The 20,140-nt window shown below is 37.5% G+C and overlaps 3 protein-coding genes across 4 annotated transcripts in view; 1 reads left to right on the forward strand and 2 right to left on the reverse strand.

Moving 5' to 3' along the window:
- The first annotated feature begins 9,109 nt into the window (after positions 1-9,109).
- On the forward strand, positions 9,110-11,159 carry LOC141637944 (trans-cinnamate 4-monooxygenase-like). Its single transcript, XM_074447362.1, has 3 exons — positions 9,110-10,027; positions 10,318-10,451; positions 10,564-11,159. Exons 1-3 carry the CDS (start codon positions 9,243-9,245, stop codon positions 11,157-11,159), a joined length of 1,515 nt encoding a protein of 504 aa, XP_074303463.1. The 5' UTR covers positions 9,110-9,242.
- Positions 11,160-11,231: 72 nt separating this feature from the next.
- On the reverse strand, positions 11,232-15,150 carry LOC141637945 (uncharacterized protein At4g26485-like). The gene is made up of 5 exons (XM_074447363.1): positions 14,959-15,150; positions 13,693-14,165; positions 12,790-12,982; positions 11,480-11,698; positions 11,232-11,394 (listed from the first exon to the last, which is right to left on the reverse strand). The coding sequence occupies exons 2-5, from the start codon at positions 14,117-14,119 to the stop codon at positions 11,232-11,234; spliced, it is 1,002 nt and encodes a 333-aa protein (XP_074303464.1). The 5' UTR covers positions 14,120-14,165; positions 14,959-15,150.
- Positions 15,151-18,827: 3,677 nt separating this feature from the next.
- The window catches only part of LOC141637913 (uncharacterized protein At4g26485-like), a 30,961-nt gene continuing 29,648 nt past the window's right edge, over positions 18,828-20,140 (reverse strand). For both annotated transcript variants that reach the window (XM_074447320.1, XM_074447321.1), the window contains 2 exons: positions 19,507-19,699; positions 18,828-19,406 (listed from right to left, as the gene is read on the reverse strand). In XM_074447320.1, coding sequence (XP_074303421.1) covers positions 19,133-19,406; positions 19,507-19,699 — 467 coding nt within the window. In that variant the 3' untranslated portion in view covers positions 18,828-19,132. The remainder of the gene's footprint in view (positions 19,407-19,506; positions 19,700-20,140) is intronic.

A 20,140-nucleotide genomic window follows, 5' to 3' on the forward strand; every position in this document is an offset into this window, starting at 1 on the left:
CCCCCAAATGTTTTCCGTTGGTTCTCAAACTTTGCGTGGCCGCTTTATCTGACCCGATGAACTTTTTATGTGATTTCCGTAGAATTTTGTTTCGGGACCCCGAAATCCCGAAAAACCGTGTATTATATACTTCAATTTCAGCCGTTCGGAAGGTCGTACCAGACCCTATTTCTTTTTCTCCATGTTTTTTAATCACGCGTCCTAGCTCATTTCAGGAATCAACATGTTCGATTTCACACTCAAATAACGAGCTTTAACACATATTTCACGATAATCCGAGTTTCGGTGAATGTTGGTTTGTGGCACACCGGCACCCCCAAATGTCTTTCGTTGGTGCTCAAACTTTGTGTGGCCGCTTTATCTAACCCGAAGAACTTTCTATGTAATTTCCGGAGAATTTTATTCCGGGACCCCGGAATCCCGAAAAACCGTGTATTATACACTTCAATTTTAGCCGTTCGGAAGGTAAATCTTTGGAACTGTTTCTTTTTCTCCCTGTATTTCAATCACGCGTCCGAGCTCATTTCAGGAATCAACCTGTTCGATTTCAGGAATCAACCTGTTCGATTTCAGCCTCAAATAACGAGCTTTAACACATTTTTCACGATAATCCAAGTTTCGGCGAATGCTGGTTTATGGCACACCGGCACCTCCAAATGTCTTCCGTTGGTGCTCAAACTTTCCGTGGCCGTTTTATCTGACCCGAGGAACTTTCTATGTGATTTTCGGAGAATTTTATTCCGGGACCCCGAAATCCCGAAAAACCGTGTATAATACACTTTAATTTCAGCCGTTCGGAAGGTAGTACCGGAACATGTTTCTTTTTCTCCCTGTTTTTCAATCACGCATCCGAGCTCATTTGAGGAATCAGCCTGTTCGATTTCAGGAATCAACTTGTTCGATTTTGGCCTCAAATAACGAGTTTTATCACATTTTTCACGATAATCCGAGTTTCGGCGAATGCTGGTTTGTGGCACACCGGCACCCCCAAATGTCTTCCGTTGGTGCTCAAACTTTGCGTGGCCGTTTTATCTGACCCGAGGAACTTTCTATGTGATTTCCGGAGAATTTTGTTTCGGGACCCCGAAATCCCGAAAAACCGTGTATTATACACTTCAATTTCAGCCGTTCGGAAGGTCGTACCAGACCCTGTTTCTTTTTCTCCATGTTTTTCAATCACGCGTCCTAGCTCATTTCAGGAATCAACCTGTTCGATTTCACACTCAAATAACGAGCTTTAACACATTTTTCACGATAATCCGAGTTTCGGCGAATGCTGGTTGGTGGCCCATCGGCACCCCCAAATGTCTTCCGTTTGTGCTCAAACTTTGCGTCGCCGCTTTATCTGGCCCGAGGAACTTTCTATGTGATTTACGGAGTATTTTGTTAAGGGAACCCGGAATCCCGAAAAACCGTGTATACACACTTCAATTTCAGCTGTTCGGAAGGTCGTACCGGAACCTGTTTCGATTTCAGGTCTAAATAACGAGTATATTAATCCATTTTTCACCATTATCCCACGTTCAACGAGTGCTGATTTATCGTACACCGGCACCCCCAAATGTGCTCCGTTGCTACTCAAATTTTGTATGGCTGCTTTACCTGATCCGAGGATCCTTCTGTGTGATTTCCGTAGAATTTTGTTCCAGGACTCTGGAATCCCAAAAACCGTGTATTATAAAATTCAATTTGAGCCGTTCGGGAGGTCGTAACGGACCACGTTTCTTTTTCTCCCGGTTTTTTCGGAGGCCATTTCTTAAGTTACCCAATTCGATTTCATGTCCAAATAAAGTGTATTTATCCGTTTTTCACGGTTATTTGAGGTTCGACACATGTTGGTTAATCGCATACAGGAACCCCTAAATGTCCTTTGTTGCTACTCAAATTTTGTGTGGCCGCTTTACCTGATCCGAGGAACCTTATGTGTGATTTCCGGAGAATTTTGTTAAAAAACTCTGGAATCCCGACAACCATTTATTATACACTTCGATTTGAGCCGTTCGGGAGGTCGTACCGGACCATGTTTCTTTTTCTCCTGGTTTTTAACCACGTGTTCGAAGTCATTTGTGGAGTTACCCTATTCGATTTCAGGTCTAAATAACGAGTATTAATCCATTTTTCACGATTATCATGGATTCTACGAATGCTTGTTAATCACATACCGGCACCCTAAAATGACTCTGTTGCTCCTTAGTTTTGTGTGGCAGCTTTACCTAATCCGAAAAACCTTATGTATAATTTCTGGAGAATTTTGTTCTGAGACTCTGGAATCCCGAAAACCGTGTATTATATACTTCGATTTGAGTCGTTCGGGAGGTCGTACCGAACCATGTTTCTTTTTATCATGATTTTTTAACCACGTGTCCGAGGTCATTTCCAGAGTTACCGAATTCGCTTTCAGATCCAAATAACGAGTATTCATCCATTTTTCACGAATATCCGAGGTTCGGCGAATGCTTGTGAATCGCATACCGGCACCCCCATATGTCCTCCTTTGCTCCTCAAATTTTGCGTGGCCGCTTTACGTGATCTGAGGACCCTTTAGTGTGATTTCGGGAGAATTTTGTTCTAGGACTCTGGAATCCCAAAAACCGTGTATTATATATACCCTTCCATTTGAGCCGTTCGGGAGGTCGTATCGGACCACGATTCTTTTTCTCCCAATTTTTTAACCACGTGTCCGAGGTCATGTCTGAAGTTACCGAATTCGCTTTTAGGTCCAAATAACAGGTATTAATCCGTTTTTCACGATTATCCAAGTTTCTACATATGCTGATTTATCGTATACCGGCACCCCCAAATGTCCTCCGTTACTACTCAATTTTTATATGGCCGCTTTAACTTATCCGGGGAACGTTCTCTGTGATTTCCGGAGAACTTTAACTTCAATTTGAGCTGATTAGGAGGTCGTAACGGATCACGTTTCTTTTTTGCCGGTTTTTCAACCACGTGTGCGAGGTCATTTCTGAGGTTACCCTATTCGATTTCAGGTCCAAGTAACGAGTATTAATCCGTTTTTTACAATTATTCGAGGTTAAACGAATGTTGATTAATCGCATACCGACACTCTCAAATGACCTCCGTTGCTCCTTAAATTTTATGCAGCCGCTTTACCTGATCCGAAGAACCTTCTATGTGATTTCATGAAAAAAAATTCCGGGACTCTGTAATCCTGAAAATCGTGTATTATACACTTCAAATTGAGCTGTTCGGGAGGTCGTATCGGACCATGTTTTTTTTCACCCGGTTTTTCAATCACGTGTCCGAGGTTATTTCTGGAATTACCCAATTCGATTTCAGGTCCAAATAACGAGTATTAATTCGTTTTTCACGATATCCGAGGTTGTACCGGACCACATTTCTTTTTCTCCGTGGTTTTCAACCATGTGTCCGAGGTCATTTATGGAGTTAGCGAATTCGATTTCAGGTCCAAATAACGCATATTAAGTTGTTTTTCACGATTACTCGAGGTTCAACGAGTGCTGATTTATCGCATACCGGCACTCCCTAAAATCCGCCGTTGCTACTCAAATTTTGTATGGCCGCTTTATCTCATCCGAGGATCCTTCTGTGTGATTTCCAGAGAATTTTGGGCCGGGACTCCGTAATCCCGAAAACCGTGTATTATACACTTCAATTTGAGCCGTTCGAGAGGTCGTACCTGACCATGTTTCTTTTTCTCCCGGTTTTTTAACAACGTGTCCGAGGTCAAGTTCTGAGTTACCGAATTCGATTTCAGGTCCAAATAATGCGTATTAATCCATTTTCACGATTATACGAGGTTCGACTAATGATGATTTATCACACACCGGCACCCCTAAATGTCCTCCGTTGCTACTCAAACTTTTTGTGGCCACTTTAACTAATCCGAGGAACCTTATGTATAATTTCCGGAGAATTTTGTTCTGAGACTCTGGCATCCCGAAAACCGTGTATTATATACTTCGATTTGAGTCGTTCGGGAGGTCGTACCGAACCATGTTTCTTTTTATCATGATTTTTTAACCACGTGTCCGAGGTCATTTCCAGAGTTACCGAATTCGCTTTCAGATCCAAATAACGAGTATTAATTCATTCTTCACGATTATTCGAGGTTCGGCGAATGCTAATTTATCGCATACCGGCACCCCTAAATGTCCTCCCCTTCTACTCATATTTTGTTTGGCCGCTTCACTTGATATGAGGAACAGTGTGTTTTCGTGAGAATTTTGTTCCGGGACTCTGCAATCCCGAAAACCGTTTATTATACACTTCAATTTGAGCTGTTCAGAAGGTCGTACCGGACCTTGTTTCTTTTTCTCCCGGTTTTTAACCACGTGTTTGAGGTCATGTCTAGAGTTACCGAATTCGATTTCAGGTCCAAATAACGCGTATTAATCCATTTTTCACGATTATTTGAGGTTCGACGAATGTTTATTTATCGCATACCGGTACCCCCAAATGTCCTCTGTTGCTACTCAAATTTTGTATGGACGCTTTACCTGAACCGAAGAACCTTCTGTGTGATTTCCGGAGAATTTTTTTCCGAGACTCTAGAATACCGAAAACCGTGTATTACACTTCAATTTGAGCTGTTCCGGAGATCGTACCGGACCACATTTATTTTTCTTCCGCTTTTTCAACCACGTTTCCGAGGTAATTTATGGAGTTACCGAATTCGATTTCAGGTCCAAATAACGCGTATTAGTCCATTTTTCATGATTATCCGAGGTTGGACGAATGTTGGTTAATCGCATACTGGCACCCCTGAATGTCCTCCAATGCTCCTCAAATTTGGCGTGACCGATTTATCTGATCTAAGGATCCTTTAGTGTGATTTCGGGAGAATTTTGTTCCGGACTCTGAAATCCCGAAACCGTATATAAACTTCAATTTGAGCGGTTCAGGAGGTCGTACCAAACCACAGTTTTTTATCTCTCGGTTTTTCAACCACGTGTCTGAGATCATTTCTGGAGTTTCCGAATTCTATTTCAGGTCGAAATAACGAGTATTGATCCATTTTTCACGATTATCCGAGGTTCGATGAATGCTAGTTAATCGCATACCGTCACCCTCAAATGTCCTCCGTTGTTACTCAAATTTTTTGTAGTCGCTTTACCTGATCCGAAGAACCTTCTGTGTTATTTTCGGAGAATTTTGTTCCGAGACACTAAAATCCCAAAAACATTGTATTATATTTCAATTTGAGCCGTTGGGGGAGGTCGTAACGTATCACGTTTCTTTTTTTCCAGTTTTTTCAACCATGTGTCCAAGGTCATTTCTGGTGTTACCCTATTCGATTTCAGGTCCAAATAACAGGTATTAATCAATTTTTCATGCTTATCATGGGTCCTACGAATGCTGGTTTATCGCATACCGACACCCTCAAATGACCTCCGTTGTTCCTCAAATTTTGTGTGGCCGCTTTACCTGATCCGAAAAACCTTCTATGTGATTTCATAAGAATTTTGTTCTGGGACTCTGTAATCCTGAAAACCGTGTATTATACACTTCAATTTGAGTTGTTCGGGAGGACGTACCGGACTACGTTTTTTTTCTCCATGTTTTTCAATCATGTGTCCGAGATCATTTCTGGAGTTAGCCAATTTGATTTCACTTCCAAATAACGAGTATTAGATCGTTTTTCACGATATTCGAGGTTCGATGAATGTTGATTTATCGCATACCGCCACCTCTAAAAGTCCTCCGTTGCTACTTAAATTTATTGTCGCCGCTTTACCTGATCCGAGGAACCTTCTGTGTGATTTCTAGAGAATTTTGGTTTGAGACACTGGAATTCCGAAAATCGTGTACTATACACTTCAATTTGAGCCGTTTGTGAGGTCGTACCGGACCACCTTTCTTTTTCTCCGTGATTTTCAACCACGTGTCTGAGGTCATTTCTAAAGTTACCCAATTCGATTTCAGGTCTAAATAACACGTATAAATCTATTTTTCACATTTATCCGAGATTCAACGAATGCTGATTTATCGCATACCGGCACTCCAAATGTCCTTCGTTGCTACTCAAAGTTTGTATGGCCGCTTTATCTGATCCAAGATTCCTTCTGTCTGATATCCGAAGAATTCTGTTCCGCGACTCTGTTATCCCGAAAACCGTGTATTATATACTTCGATATGCGATTATCATGGGTTCTACGAATGCTGGTTTATCACATACCGGCACCTCCAAATGACCTCCGTTGCTTCTCAAATTTTGTATGGCCGCTTTAACTGGTCCGAAGAACTTTCTATGTGATTTCATGAGAATTTTGTTCCGGGACTCTCTAATCCCGAAAACCGTGTATTATACACTTTAATTTAAGCTTTTCGGGAGGTCGTACTGGACCACGTTTCTTTTTTTCCTGGTTTTTCAATCACGTGTCCCAGGTCATTTCATGAGTTACCCAATTCGATTTCAGGTCCAAGTAACGAATATTATTCTGTTTTTCACGATTATCCAAGGTTCAACGAATGCTGATTTATCGCATACCGACACCCCTAAATCTCCTCGTTGCTACTCAAATTTGTGTGGCCACTTTACCTGACCCGAGGAACCTTTTGTGTGATTTCCGGAGAATTTTGATCCGAGACTCTGAAATCCCGAAAACCGTGTATTATACAATTCAATTTAAGTCGTTCAGAAGTTCGTGCAGGACCATGTTTCTTTTTCTCCTCGTTTTTAAACCACGTGTCCGGGCTCATTTATGGAGTTACTCAATTCGACTTCAGGTCCAAATAACGAGTATTAATCTATTTTTCAAGATTATCCGAGGTTTGACGAATGTTGGTTAATCGAATATCGGCACCCCAAAATGTCCTCCGTTTCTCCTCAAATTTAGCGTGACCGCTTTATCTGATATGAGGATCCTTCAATGTGATTTCAGGAGAATTTTGTTCCCGGACTCTGTAATCCCGAAAACCGTGTATTATATTACTTCAATTTGCGCCGTTCCAGAGGTCGAACAGGACCACGTTTCTTTTTTTCCAGGTTTTTCAACCACGTGTCCGAGGTCGTTTCTCGAGTTAGCGAATTCGATTTCAGGTCCAAATAACGTGTATAAATCTATTTTTCATGATTATCTCAGGTTCAACGAATGCTGATTTATCGCATACCGGCACCCCCAAATGTCCTCCGTTGCTACTCAAATTTTGTAGGACCGCTTAACCTCATCCAAGAATTCTTCTGTGTGATTTCCGGATAATTTTGTTCTTAGACTCTGTAATCTCGAAAACCGTGTGTTATACACTTCGATTTTAGTCGTTCGGGAGGTCGTACCGGACCATGTTTCTTTTATCCGGATTTTTTAACCACATCTCCATTTATGGAGTTACGCAATTCGATTTTAGGTCCAAATAACGAGTATTAAACTATTTTTCACGATTATCCGAGGTTCGACGAATGCTGGTTAATCAAATACAAGCACCTCAAAATGTCCTTTGTTGCTCCTTAAATTTGGCGTGACCGCTTTACCGTATCTGAGGATCTGATCCAAAAATGACAAGGCTACATGAGCTAGAGGTTTGAGTAGTGATCAAACTCGGAATGTTAGGGTTGAGCGAAGTAATTCACGCAAAACAAGGAAGCATTTTAGCTTAAGTTCAGCTCGGGAATTAATTTATATTGTCATCTTATATTATATTATTATTGTTATTTAGGAGTTTATTATTCAACAAATAAAAGTTTCCTAAACATCATAGGATTAGTTTATTGTCTAGTTAGCTTATTAATTAGTTTATTGTATTTCCTAACTCCAATAGGGTCGAAATAATGGTTGAAGGCCCATGAATGATTTTATAATGTAACGTGCCCTTCCACATGACTACCCTTTCAACTTGAAGTGTAAATGCAACGCATATCTTCCATACTGTGTGCTGAAAGATTAGGGGTTCAAATCTCACCATCATTCATTTACAAATATAGCAAATCACCCCCATAAGTTTGATATATGTGCAATCAAGCCCTTAACTTATGAATGTAGCAAATCGGCCCCATAAATTTTTCTCAGTGTGCAATTAACCACTTATATTATTTTTAAGAATGAAATTTAAAAATAAATATTTTACTATTGTTGAAAGTTAAAATTTTTGATCAAATATTAATTTTAAAATTTTTAATTATTAGAAAGCATGTTCAAATATTATTTATTTATTTATTTATTTTGGTGAAAAAATATTCATAATATGAGAATTTTTAGTGAAGTTACAATTAAAAGTTACATGATCAAATTTTTGTTTATATTAAATTTAGTTCACATTTTTCATTAAATATGTAAATATTGTATTTAATTTTTATTAGATATATTTAAAATGGTTTTTATAACAGAAAATGATAGGTTTTAGTTTAAAAAAATGGTAGAGAACTTGATTTGTGCTTAATAGCACATTTTTTAAAACTTGTACGACTAACTTGCTATAAGTGAAATTTAAGGGATTAATTTGCACATAATATATAATTTATGAGGATAATTTACTACATCGCCGTGTCTAGCTGTACCATCAATATTTTCTGCCACAATCATTCTATTAAAAAAAAAAACTATAAATATGGATTAACCTAGTCCCTACATTCTAGAATCTTAAACATTCTAGAATCGAACAATTGAAGAAACAAGTAAAATCCAAATACAAGTCACTCATAATAATCCCAATATGAGTGCAATTTTTGCTAAAAGTGGGTGGTTGACGCACAACCCCACATTCTAAGAATATGCGACAAGTCAATTATCTAAACGCGCGAATCAAATAATAGTCGTGCATGGAGAGGTGCATTTTCCTGGATCATACATACGCTGCAACTTGTTTTCCCGCACCCCTTGGTTGGTGGAGCCGATCAAATGCGGGTTTGGATTGAATATGATCGAGTTAAAGTTTAATTTTTTTTGCTTATAAACAAGCAGTTTAGTGGGTTGGGGACGGGTTACCGGGTTAAGCCTTTATATTTTTTACATAAAATATCTTACCTGTATTCGGTTATTTAATGGGTCGGATTTAATAAACGGGACGACTCATAAACAGCTCCTCCACTTACTTTTTTTTTTTTTTGATGACGAGGAGGTTGGATCCTCCTCCACTTACTTAATTACACTGTTTGCATTGAGTAATTTTCAATGCACACACATTGTTTTACGTATTCTCCGGCAATCCAACTACCACTACCCTCTATATAAGAGAAAATTGTTCAATTTGTTTAAGCATCACATTTTCACATACATACACTTTCAATCTTATAACATAACCTCATACACTTTCAATCAATAAAAATGGATATCGTGCTAGTTCAAAAGGCCTTGTATGCACTTTTCTTTGCGATCGTGGTTGCGATAACAATATCGAAGCTGAGGGGAAAGAAGTTGAAGCTTCCTCCAGGACCGCTGCCAATTCCCATATTTGGGAATTGGCTTCAGGTTGGGAATGATCTTAACCATCGGAACCTCTTGGACCTTGCCAAGAGGTTCGGAGATATAGTATTGTTAAGAATGGGGGTTAGAAATGTGGTTATTGTGTCCTCTCCCGAACATGCCAAGGAGGTGTTACTGACAAAGGGAGCTGAATTCGGGTCTAGGCCGAGAAACTTAGTGTTTGACATATTCACCGGGGGAGGACAAGATATGGTGTTCACTGAGTACGGTGAACACTGGAGAAAAATGAGAAGGATCATGACAGTTCCTTTTTTTACCAACAAGGTGGTACAACAACACAAGTCCGGCTGGGAGGAGGAGGCTGCGAGTGTGGTTGACGATGTTATCAAACACCCCGAGTCCTCCTCCACTGGCATTGTACTACGTAAACGTCTCCAGCTCATGATGTACAATAACATGTACCGTATCATGTTTAACCGTCGCTTTGAGAGTGTAGACGACCCTCTTTACAACAAACTCATTTCCATTAATGCCGAAAGAGGGCTATTGTCTCAAACATTTGATTACAATTACGCCGATTTTATACCAGTACTACGACCATTCCTTAGGGGATATCTCAAGTTATGTATAAAAATCAGAGATAAGAGATTGAATCTCTTCAAGGACTACTTCGTCGACGTCCGGAGGTACGATAATCTCTGCTTTTACCCTTTCACTTTTCTGTCACGTAATTTTGGGTTAGATTATGATAGGACGTCATCAGATAGTATTTATCGATAACACTGTCACTGTCACCGTCTATCAACTATTTTTTGTCAAAGCACTTAGTTTGCCAAACGTTGACCAAAAATAGTCAAAGTTTGACCTTGAAAAACAAAGACCTGTTGGAATAATATTTTAGTTTCCCACCAAGTATTTTCTAAAACTTTGAATTTAAACAAACAAATTATTAATGAAATTATTGTCAAAAATACAGGAAATTATCAGGAACAAAGGCAGCAAACAACACTGAACCAAAATGTGCCATAGATCACATCCTGGAAGCACAAAATCGAGGCGAAATCACGGAACAAAACGTAATGTACATTGTTGAGAACATCAACATAGCTGGTGAGTAAACTTATAAAAATTTCTTCAGCTCGTCGCTACGACTTGTTTGTATTGTATGTATAGTGTTTAGGAACTGAATACTAATGAGTTGAACTGTACTGAACGTTAACAGCAATCGAAACAACATTGTGGTCAATAGAATGGGCAGTAGCAGAGTTAGTGAACCACCCTGACATTCAGCAGAAGGTGAGGGAAGAGCTAGACAATGTACTCGGAAAAGGGAACCAAATAACCGAGGCAGACACACATAAGTTACCATATTTGCAAGCTGTGGTGAAAGAAACGCTCAGGTTGCGAATGGCCATCCCGTTGCTGGTACCTCACATGAATGTGCACGAAGCCAAGCTAGGCAGTCATGACATCCCTGCTGAAAGCAAGGTATTAGTTAACGCTTGGTGGCTCGCCAACAACCCTGAACATTGGAAAAAACCTGAAGAGTTTAGACCCGAGAGGTTCTTGGAAGAGGAGTCCAAAGTCGAAACAAATGGGAATGATTTTCGATACCTTCCTTTTGGGGTTGGTAGAAGGAGTTGCCCTGGTATTATCCTTGCCCTCCCAATCATATCCATTACTGTCGGCCGCTTGATCCAAAACTTCGACCTCCTTCCCCCTCCCGGGCAGTCCAAGGTCGATACAACGGAGCAATGTGGACAGTTTAGCTTGCATGTTCGCAACCACTCCACCGTTGTGCTTAAATCCAGGGTTTAAGGCTGAAATTTTTATTTTTCTTGTGTCGGATATATTTACTCTTTCTAATTAGCTTTATTTAATCGATTTTGTTTATTTCTTCTGTAAATTCAAATTCAATAAACAAGTTAATGACATTTTCTTCATCGAGATACGATAGCAAAGCAATGCATAAGTTATCAGCATTAACAGGATTAATGATAAGTCGATATTACAGTACCTTACCATGTTCCGATACAAGTCATCACTCCAACTCCTACAAACAAAGCGATATATGTATTCATATCGATTTAGGACGCAGTCCGAATTTGTAGGTTTTACTAGGATTGCAATGAAAGTACCTATCTCCCCCAAATCCAAACATGGTGTAATATCCAGGATAAATGGTGCGTTTGAACTTGATCTCTTGAATTAGATATAGACCTTCATCACATCCTATTTTCGGTATATCCCATTGTCGGAAAAACCGGCTTGTTTTATGAGTGATGTGTATTTCACCGTCTTCATCTATCATTTTCTTCGCGTTCCTTACAAAACCTCTAATCAAAATCTGATTTTTTCTGCGGAAAACAAAACATCATCAAGAGCTGAACTTCGTCAAATTCTCACTCGACCTAAAAACCCAACCCGACCCAACCCGACCCATTTTTAGGTTCAAGACCCGTAAATTTGAACCCGGTTACCCGTTTGACCCGAACCCACAATGACCCGTTATTTTGGGTCGAAACCCGACCTAAATGAGTCGACCCGTTGGATCAAAGTTAAATCAAGAATTTTATTAAAATATTATTATTTATATATTATATTTGAAAAAAACAGTTTTTAAACAATTTTTTTATTACTGAAAATTACAAACATGATTAAAAAGTTCAAAAGTTTTTTAAGTTTTATAATATTTAATAATTAAATAATTATTAAAAATACTTTATTTTAATAATTAATGTAAATATTGAATATGATTAAAATATTAATTTTAACACAAAATCTCATTGAAGACGGCGATATCCGTCACAAGCTTATGACGTATACCATTTTCTCTCACAAAATACCCATGAGAGGTGAGTAGGGAAGCACATGGGGGTGTCCCACCTTGTCCCCTCTCCCTTTTTTGTGAGAGGTCTTCGGCTTGTGACGGGATTAGTCCGTCACAAGCAAGACGCTTTGTAATTTTAAATATATTTTATATTTTTAAAAAATACTCCCTCCTATTCCGAATAAGTGTCTCATTTGGACAATGACACGAAAATTAAGGGATATAGTTAAAATAATGAAAATTATTGCATAGGGGTAAGAATATATGAGCTAAATAATGAAAAGTATTGAATATGATGTGTTATAGTTGGTTGGGGTAATAAATAAAGAAAAGAGCTAAGGGTAGGAAAGTAAAAAACCATTCCAAATATGGCAAATGGGACAGTTATGTGAATCGACAAAAATGACAAATAGGACAGTTATTTAGAATAGGAGGGAGTATTTTTTTGATTAAAAAAATCGTTAACAAAAGACATTAAAAAATGTTTCTTGACCCGTATTCAAACCGTAACCTAACCCATAACCCGTATCTGACTGGACTTGTATTTTGACACGACCCAGAACCAACCCATTTAACCGAACTAATTACGGAGTACTTCATAGCTACTAAAGTTCTTACCGGACATCATCATCACTTCTACCAAAGCTTCCAGTATGTGGGAAATTGTAAATGATAATATCAAATTTGAATTTTCCGAGTACAGAATGTCGAGCCATAGATGTGGCATCAACGTCGTGGATGAGCATGCAACCGCGGTTCTCCAGCTCTCTCTTGTGAGCCAGGAACTTGCGATAATTTTTTGTCAAATACTCTACACATTGGAACAATCCCATCAGAGCCTTAGCAAGCAGGGGCGAATCTAGGAATAAAATTTTGGGGTAGCGGATTTTTTTAATATTGTTTTATACTCATGTTAAAGTTCATATATAAGAATTTTGTATAGTAAAAATCGATAATTTTAACCAAATTTTGAAATTTTGGGGTAGCGAGTGCTACCCTTTGCTTCTAGCTAGGTTTCCCTCTGTTAGCAAGCCTTGCCAAAAATGGTTTGGACCAAACCCGGATCGAATTATTTTGGTCTGGTCCTCAATCCTCATTTTTCAAGGTTTGGTTTTCGGTCCGGTCCGGTCCAAGACCGGTTAATTTAGGTCCAGACCAAATTTCATGCTTTTAATGACGTAATATAAAAATATTATTATTCAAATTAATATTTTATCTTCAAAAGACATTAGAAATTAGTATTCAAAAAGTCGTTTAATTATTTTAGGTGGTAAATGCATTTTATTTAGCGGAATTAAAATGTAATTATCGTATACGAAATAATAAAAAAAACTAATTTTAGGTCCAATTTTAACCAAGACCGGATCAGACTAAATATTTCAGGTTTGGTCCGGTGTTCGGTCCACTAACTTTTTATTTTCGGTCTTCGGTCGGGTGGTCTTGAACCGATTCTCAACCCTAATCACGGTCATACACTGAAAATGGATACGAGTAAGTAACAAATACGAGTAATAAATATACCTTCAGTGTTGAGAGAAGTAGCAATCATGTAGGAAGCGGAACCAAAAGCCACAGCCAAACTAGTTGAAAATGAAAAATCACCTTCTCCAACTAACAGAATTCTCTGCATGCTATTATACGGTCCGATCCTACGAACCGTTCCTCCTAAACCACCATATTCCTTAACTGGCATATCCAATACTTGACTAGTACTACTACTAGTCACCTCTTTTTTGACTACTTCTTGTATCACTTTTTCGACAACAACTTCTTGTTTTTCTTCTTCCTCAGTACCAACATCCGGCTGAGCCGCGTCTACGTCAGTGATGGTAATGTAGTGGCTTTGGTCATCCACAGGGGTAAGTGGGTCATTTTGAAAAGTATCGGTTTCGACTACATTTTTTGGACGACGAATACGTCGCCATATGTAAGAGAATACTTGACCCATTATTGTTGTTTTTCTTGCTTTTGCTAATGCTCAGAAGTTGATTAATCTAAATAAAAAGAGTTAATTAGTTGGTTAATCTAGTCATTGGAAATTGAAGGTTTTATGTTGGGAAGAAACACATTGTTGTTTATTGTCTTGAATATTTACGACCATTTTTTTACGGATTATAGTGATATTCATTCACTGCATGCAAAATCAAAGCCGAATCAGAAATTTTAATTATCGTCTAAGACGGTTCATCCCATTTAATGATAGCAAATTAGCAATAAATAAAATGTATATGCAACTTTTTATCAAATGAAAACATACATAATCGAAAAGACTACATTTACGCAAAGTGTAAACACACAACAAAATTACAAAATCTCATTATAGACGGCACATATCCGTCTATAACTAAAGACAGGTCAAATACAATACCACATTTCTAATAGAACAAGCAACAAGTGGGGTAGTGGGGGCAAAATTGTCATCACTTTCAAGCTATTTGACACGTCTTTAACTATAAACGGATATATCCGTCTATAGCAAGACTAACTGCAACAAAATTATTTTATTAATGGTAGTTCTTAAAATAAAGTTTTTCCTGTTTATGTCATCTTTTAACAAATTCCATGAACTAAAAACTTTAACCTACAATGGAATAACTTTAATTGTTAAAATGTGGTATTATTAGTTACTCCCTGTCACAGTGAATATAAAAAGAAAATGTAAATTATTGACTGAGACGGAGGAAATACGTATAATACACAAGAGAAAATAAATTGACATACAAAAATTTGTTAAACGACTTGTAATACGAAATGGAAGGAGACGAAGAATGTTAGTAGAGACTAGACCTGTTGTTGAGATCAAGAGTTGATATTACTTGAACTTGGGGTAAAATAGTCAAATGTGGGAGATACGACGCCGTTTGCAAGATCATGAGTTGATATTATTATCCACAGTCAATTCTTGGTGTTTTCATATTTGGGAATTGGGATGTTCAATGTTTAGTGGAAGAGTGGCAGTTGAACAAGTTAAAGAGCCACAATATACTCATGGAATAGTGGAAGTAGTAATTAAGTCTAGTAACGTCCAATGAGCTACTTGGTTCGTACTTCACTACTTCCGAGTATTTATGTACTTTAAAGTTTAAAGTGACTTTAAGGCTTTAAGCTAGACCGGCTAAATTTGACCCGATTTGACACACGAACTTAATACTTGAATTTGTCCCAAAATCAGAATTGACCCAATTTAGTATAACCCGAACCGAATATTTATTATTTTAAATTGATTATTATTCATAAATAACTTGATAATAGTTGATCCGAAAATGACTCGAACCCGAAATAATCTGATCCGACCGGTCCAAATTCTAGCACATCCGATCCGATTATGACCTGGCTCGAATCTCATCTGCTCTGATATTGACTGGACTTGAACCTTATTTGCACTGATATTGACCAAACTCGAACCTGAACCGACCTGAAATATCTACAACCGATTAAAAGTGAAAACTGAATCCAACCTGAGTTGAACCAAACTGAAATCGAAAAAAAAAAAGATAAACCAAAATAACCCGATCCGAAAGAACCCGAACCGAAACTTATCCAATTTACCCGTTTGCCACCTCTAAGCACTACTCGACACTAGGTGGGTTGTGCACCTTCTCATTTCTACACCGTTTATATTTTTCGCCAAGTAAGGTAGGTCGATACGAGTCACGGCCCAATTCCCACTTCCATCTCTCTAGAAAACGGGAATATAGCAAATCACTCCCATAAGTTTGATACTATGTGCAATTAAACCTTTTAACTTATAAATACAGTAGGGGTTTTTCTAAAATGTGCCCTAATGGCACATGTTAATAACCTTAATATGGTAATATTAACAATATATTCCCACTAATTATGGTAACAATGAGTTTATATTTGAACATCTCATGAGAATATGTTGTCAATCTTACCATATTAAGGTTATTAACATGTGCTCTTATGGCACATTTTAGAAAAACCCATGTAGTAAATAGGCCCCATAAGTTTATCTTAATGTGCAATTCACCATATATATTTTTTTTTAGTAATGAAATTAATGAAATTTACTAAATTAAATATATTTATTATTATTAAAAGTCAAATTTATTGATCAAAATATTAATCCTAAAATTCCTAATTATTAAAAAACATGTTCAATTTTTTTTTTTTTGGTATTTTGGTGAAAAAATATTCATAATATGAGAATTTTTATTTTTTAGTCAAGTTACAATGAAAAGGTACATGCCCAAATTTTTTTTGATCTTAAATTTGATTCACATTTTTTGTTGAAAAAATATGTAAATATTGTATCTAATTTTTAGTAGTTATTCAATATGATTTTTATAATAGAAAATAATGGGTTTAGTTAAAAAAAATGGTATAAAAATTAATTTGGGCTTAATTGCACATTTTTGAAAACTTATGAAGATAATTTGCTACAAGTGAAACTTAGGGAGTTAAATTGCACATAATAGTTGTATAGTAAATAAGTTATGGGGGTAATTTGCTATATCCCCGCACTAGAAAAAAATGGAGCAAGGATCCTCTCCATTTCCTCCTCTCCATTTCTTGTCAATTTCCTCTCACATTCATATATTATATTATTATTCCTCATTTATCTCATCAATTACTTGCACCATTAGATCGTTCTAAAATATGATCCGGACCGTTAAAAAAGAAATGGAAGGAAATGGAGAGAAGAAGAAATGGAGAGGATGTGTGTAGACCTGGCAAAAGCAACCCGACCCGACTGACCCGACCCGAAAAAGTTGACCCGAGACCCGAAGTGACCCGAACTACATCACCCGAATGTGACCCGAAAACCCGAATTGACCCGACCCGACCTGAACATGACCCGAGCTTTCTTGACCCGTACTGGCCCGACCTGAAAATGACCCGATCCGAAACCACTAAATCCGAAAATGACCCGACAAAATATAACTCTAATTGAACCGAAAAGACTTGAAATGGCTATTTCTCTATTATTCATTGACCCGAAAATGACCCGGTCCGAAACAACCCGACCCGCTTGACCAAAAGCAGACCGACAACAAACCCGAAATAGACCCGAAACCCGAAAAGACCCGTCCCGACCCGAATTAACCCGAACTCAACGAGAGACCCGAATTGACCCGACCCGAATTGGCCCGACCCGAACCCGACCCGTTGACCCGTTTTGCCAGGTCTAGATGTGTGTTGAAAAAAATGCTTCGTACTTTTAAAATAAAAGAAAAATGTCCCATCCCACTCGATTGTTGCGTGAAAATAGAAGACGTCAGCTGCATTTTGTAATGGGTGTCATGAGCGACAAGACAATACAATGCTCCTACTTCCTAGCTTCCAAGGACTATAGCCTATAGGAGTGATTCTTCACTCACAAAATCTCATTTGTGACGGGACGTATCCGTTACTTTGGAGTCACTTTGGAGTGACGGATACCATTTTCTCTCACAAATGACCCAAATAGAGGAGAGAGGGAAGCACATGGGGGTGCCCCCACCTTGTCCCCCCTATCCGTTTTGTGAGTGGCATTATCCGTCACTTGTTCCGACCCGTCTTCAGCAAGACTAATTGTTCTTCACTAAACCATCATAGATATGGCCATATGGCATTATACTACTTGATCTAAAAATGTACTTTTTATGTTTATTTTAAGTAACTTTTATCTTTAATTTAAGTGTAAAATGAATTAAATACAATTTTTAAGCCCTCTAGAAAGTAATTTAAAATTTGTTAAAAATGTAATAAATCCCTACACTTTTAAGCCCTGAGTAAAGAAGGAACTCCCTTCTATTAAGGCCATATTCCTTTCGGCTGAATTGAACTGAATGAAACTGAGCTGAGCTGAGCTGAGCTGAATAGATTTGAAGCAAAAGTCAATTTGTATATAGCAAAGCGAAAATGAACTGAATGAAGCTGAGCTATATGGACTAAAATAAGTTGAAATTAAGGCAAGAAAACAGAGCCTCTTCTATTACATGAAACTACAACATTAACTCATTACTCCATACAAGGGGTATTTTAATCACGGAACAAGAGGGAGTATTGCTTAACATTTAGTGATGAATTTGGCAAAGGTCATTTTTATTGATGCACCACTATTATTTCACAATAGAAATATTATTTTCAATGTTGAAATACCCCGCGTAATAGGGCTCGATACCACAACTAATTATAAAAAGGGAAGGTAATGTCCTCTAAATTTGGGTTTAATGTCAATCTTACCCTATTTATAAGTCTTATGTACACAATGGTAATATCAAATACGGAGTATATTTTCAGTCGTTTTCTTTTACGTTTATCTTATTTTGGGATTGCGGGTAGCTTTTGACGTTTATGTTTTCGATATGTAATCCATAGATTTTACTGACTGTTCTCATGCACATGTCGGATTTTCTCGTTTCCTATTTCTTAAGCATGAACTCAATACTCTCTTATTTTCTTGGTCTTTCGGCTAAAATAAAGAATTGAACGGTACGACGGGAATATTTCCCAGGCTGGCTTTTACTTTGGAAAAAATATTTTAAGCAAATGTCAATTGAGAGCGTATTCATCTTAAACAAATGCAAGCAAATGATTGAGACAGAAATTAAAGCAATTGATGGCCAATTGTTTCACCTCCAAGCCCAAATACTGCAATTGGGCCAGGCCCATAAGGGATGATAGCAGGCTAAGTAGTGAATTCAGCCCAGTAAGAAAAATTAGTCCATTTTTTTACCCTTGAACAAAATGCTATGAACATTTCAGACTTCCACCTATCATCTGAATTCTGAAAGGAAAGTTGATAAACTGGTCCGATTCGAAAGAACCCGAAAAATTAACAACCTGATACCCTATATAACCCGATGATCAGTGCCCAGAAACCTGACCCTAACCAACATAAAACCCGGCCCAATATATATTGACTCGATTAGATTGATAACCCGACAATTATTAAGCTTAATATTGATAAAAATAAACGCGATTTAGTGTCACAGGACCATCTCACTAATTTTATCTACTTAGGATGCAATCCGAACATGTAGGTTTTACTTGGATTATAATGAAAATTCCCGTCACCTCCAAATCCGTACTTGGGATTATACCCTGGAAACAAACTGCAGTCGAAATCGATTTCCTCAAGTAAATCGAGACCTTGTTCACGTCCAACTTTCGGTACATCCCATAAACTGAAAAAGAAGCTTGATTTATGTGTGATGTGTATTTCACCGTCTTCATTCATCAGCTTCTTTGCGTTCCACACGAAATCTCTTACCAATCTCCGATTTTTCCTGTCAAAATCAATTTTTTTAATTTAGTTGAACAATCAACATTATGCCATAATCCATATGTATAAAGTTCGACATGGGTCATGGGTGATAGAATTCTTACAGCATATCCGAATAACTTCTACCAAAGCATCCAGTATGCGGGAAATTGTATATGATACGATCAAATTTTAACTTCCCGAGTACATGATGTCGAAACATATTTGTGGCATTGACGTTGTGGATGACCATGCAACCTCGGCTCTCCAGCTCTTTTTTGTTACTCAAGAACTTGCTATAATTTTTTATCAAAAACCCTACAAGTTGGGACAACAACGATTAGTGTCTCCGAAATCCAACTTATTATTACACTCTTTTGTAAACGAAAATAAACAGTTTTCAAATAACCAAAGACGAAAATTCATCAATCGACAACTAGTTCATTTCTCAATTAATTAAGGAAACTAATGATAATTAAGTGTATTTAATAAATAAGAAAACTAATGATTACAATTTATTTCATTTAATTATTTTTTCATTAAAATCTTTTATTGATAATATTATTAGATAATAAAAAAAAAACTATAAATCGTTGTTATTAGTTTCATGACAAAAAAAAAATTGAGAAAAAATTATAAATTGAAATCATTAACTTTGTGGTATAAAAATAGTTTCATTAAATACATTTCGGCTTATTACTCAATTTTCTTGATGAATTTTCAATTCTTATTTTTTTTTTCCACAAAATAAAATTCAAT

This window comes from Silene latifolia, unplaced genomic scaffold (genome assembly GCF_048544455.1).
Source record: "Silene latifolia isolate original U9 population unplaced genomic scaffold, ASM4854445v1 scaffold_158, whole genome shotgun sequence".
Lineage (NCBI taxonomy): Eukaryota > Viridiplantae > Streptophyta > Magnoliopsida > Caryophyllales > Caryophyllaceae > Silene > Silene latifolia.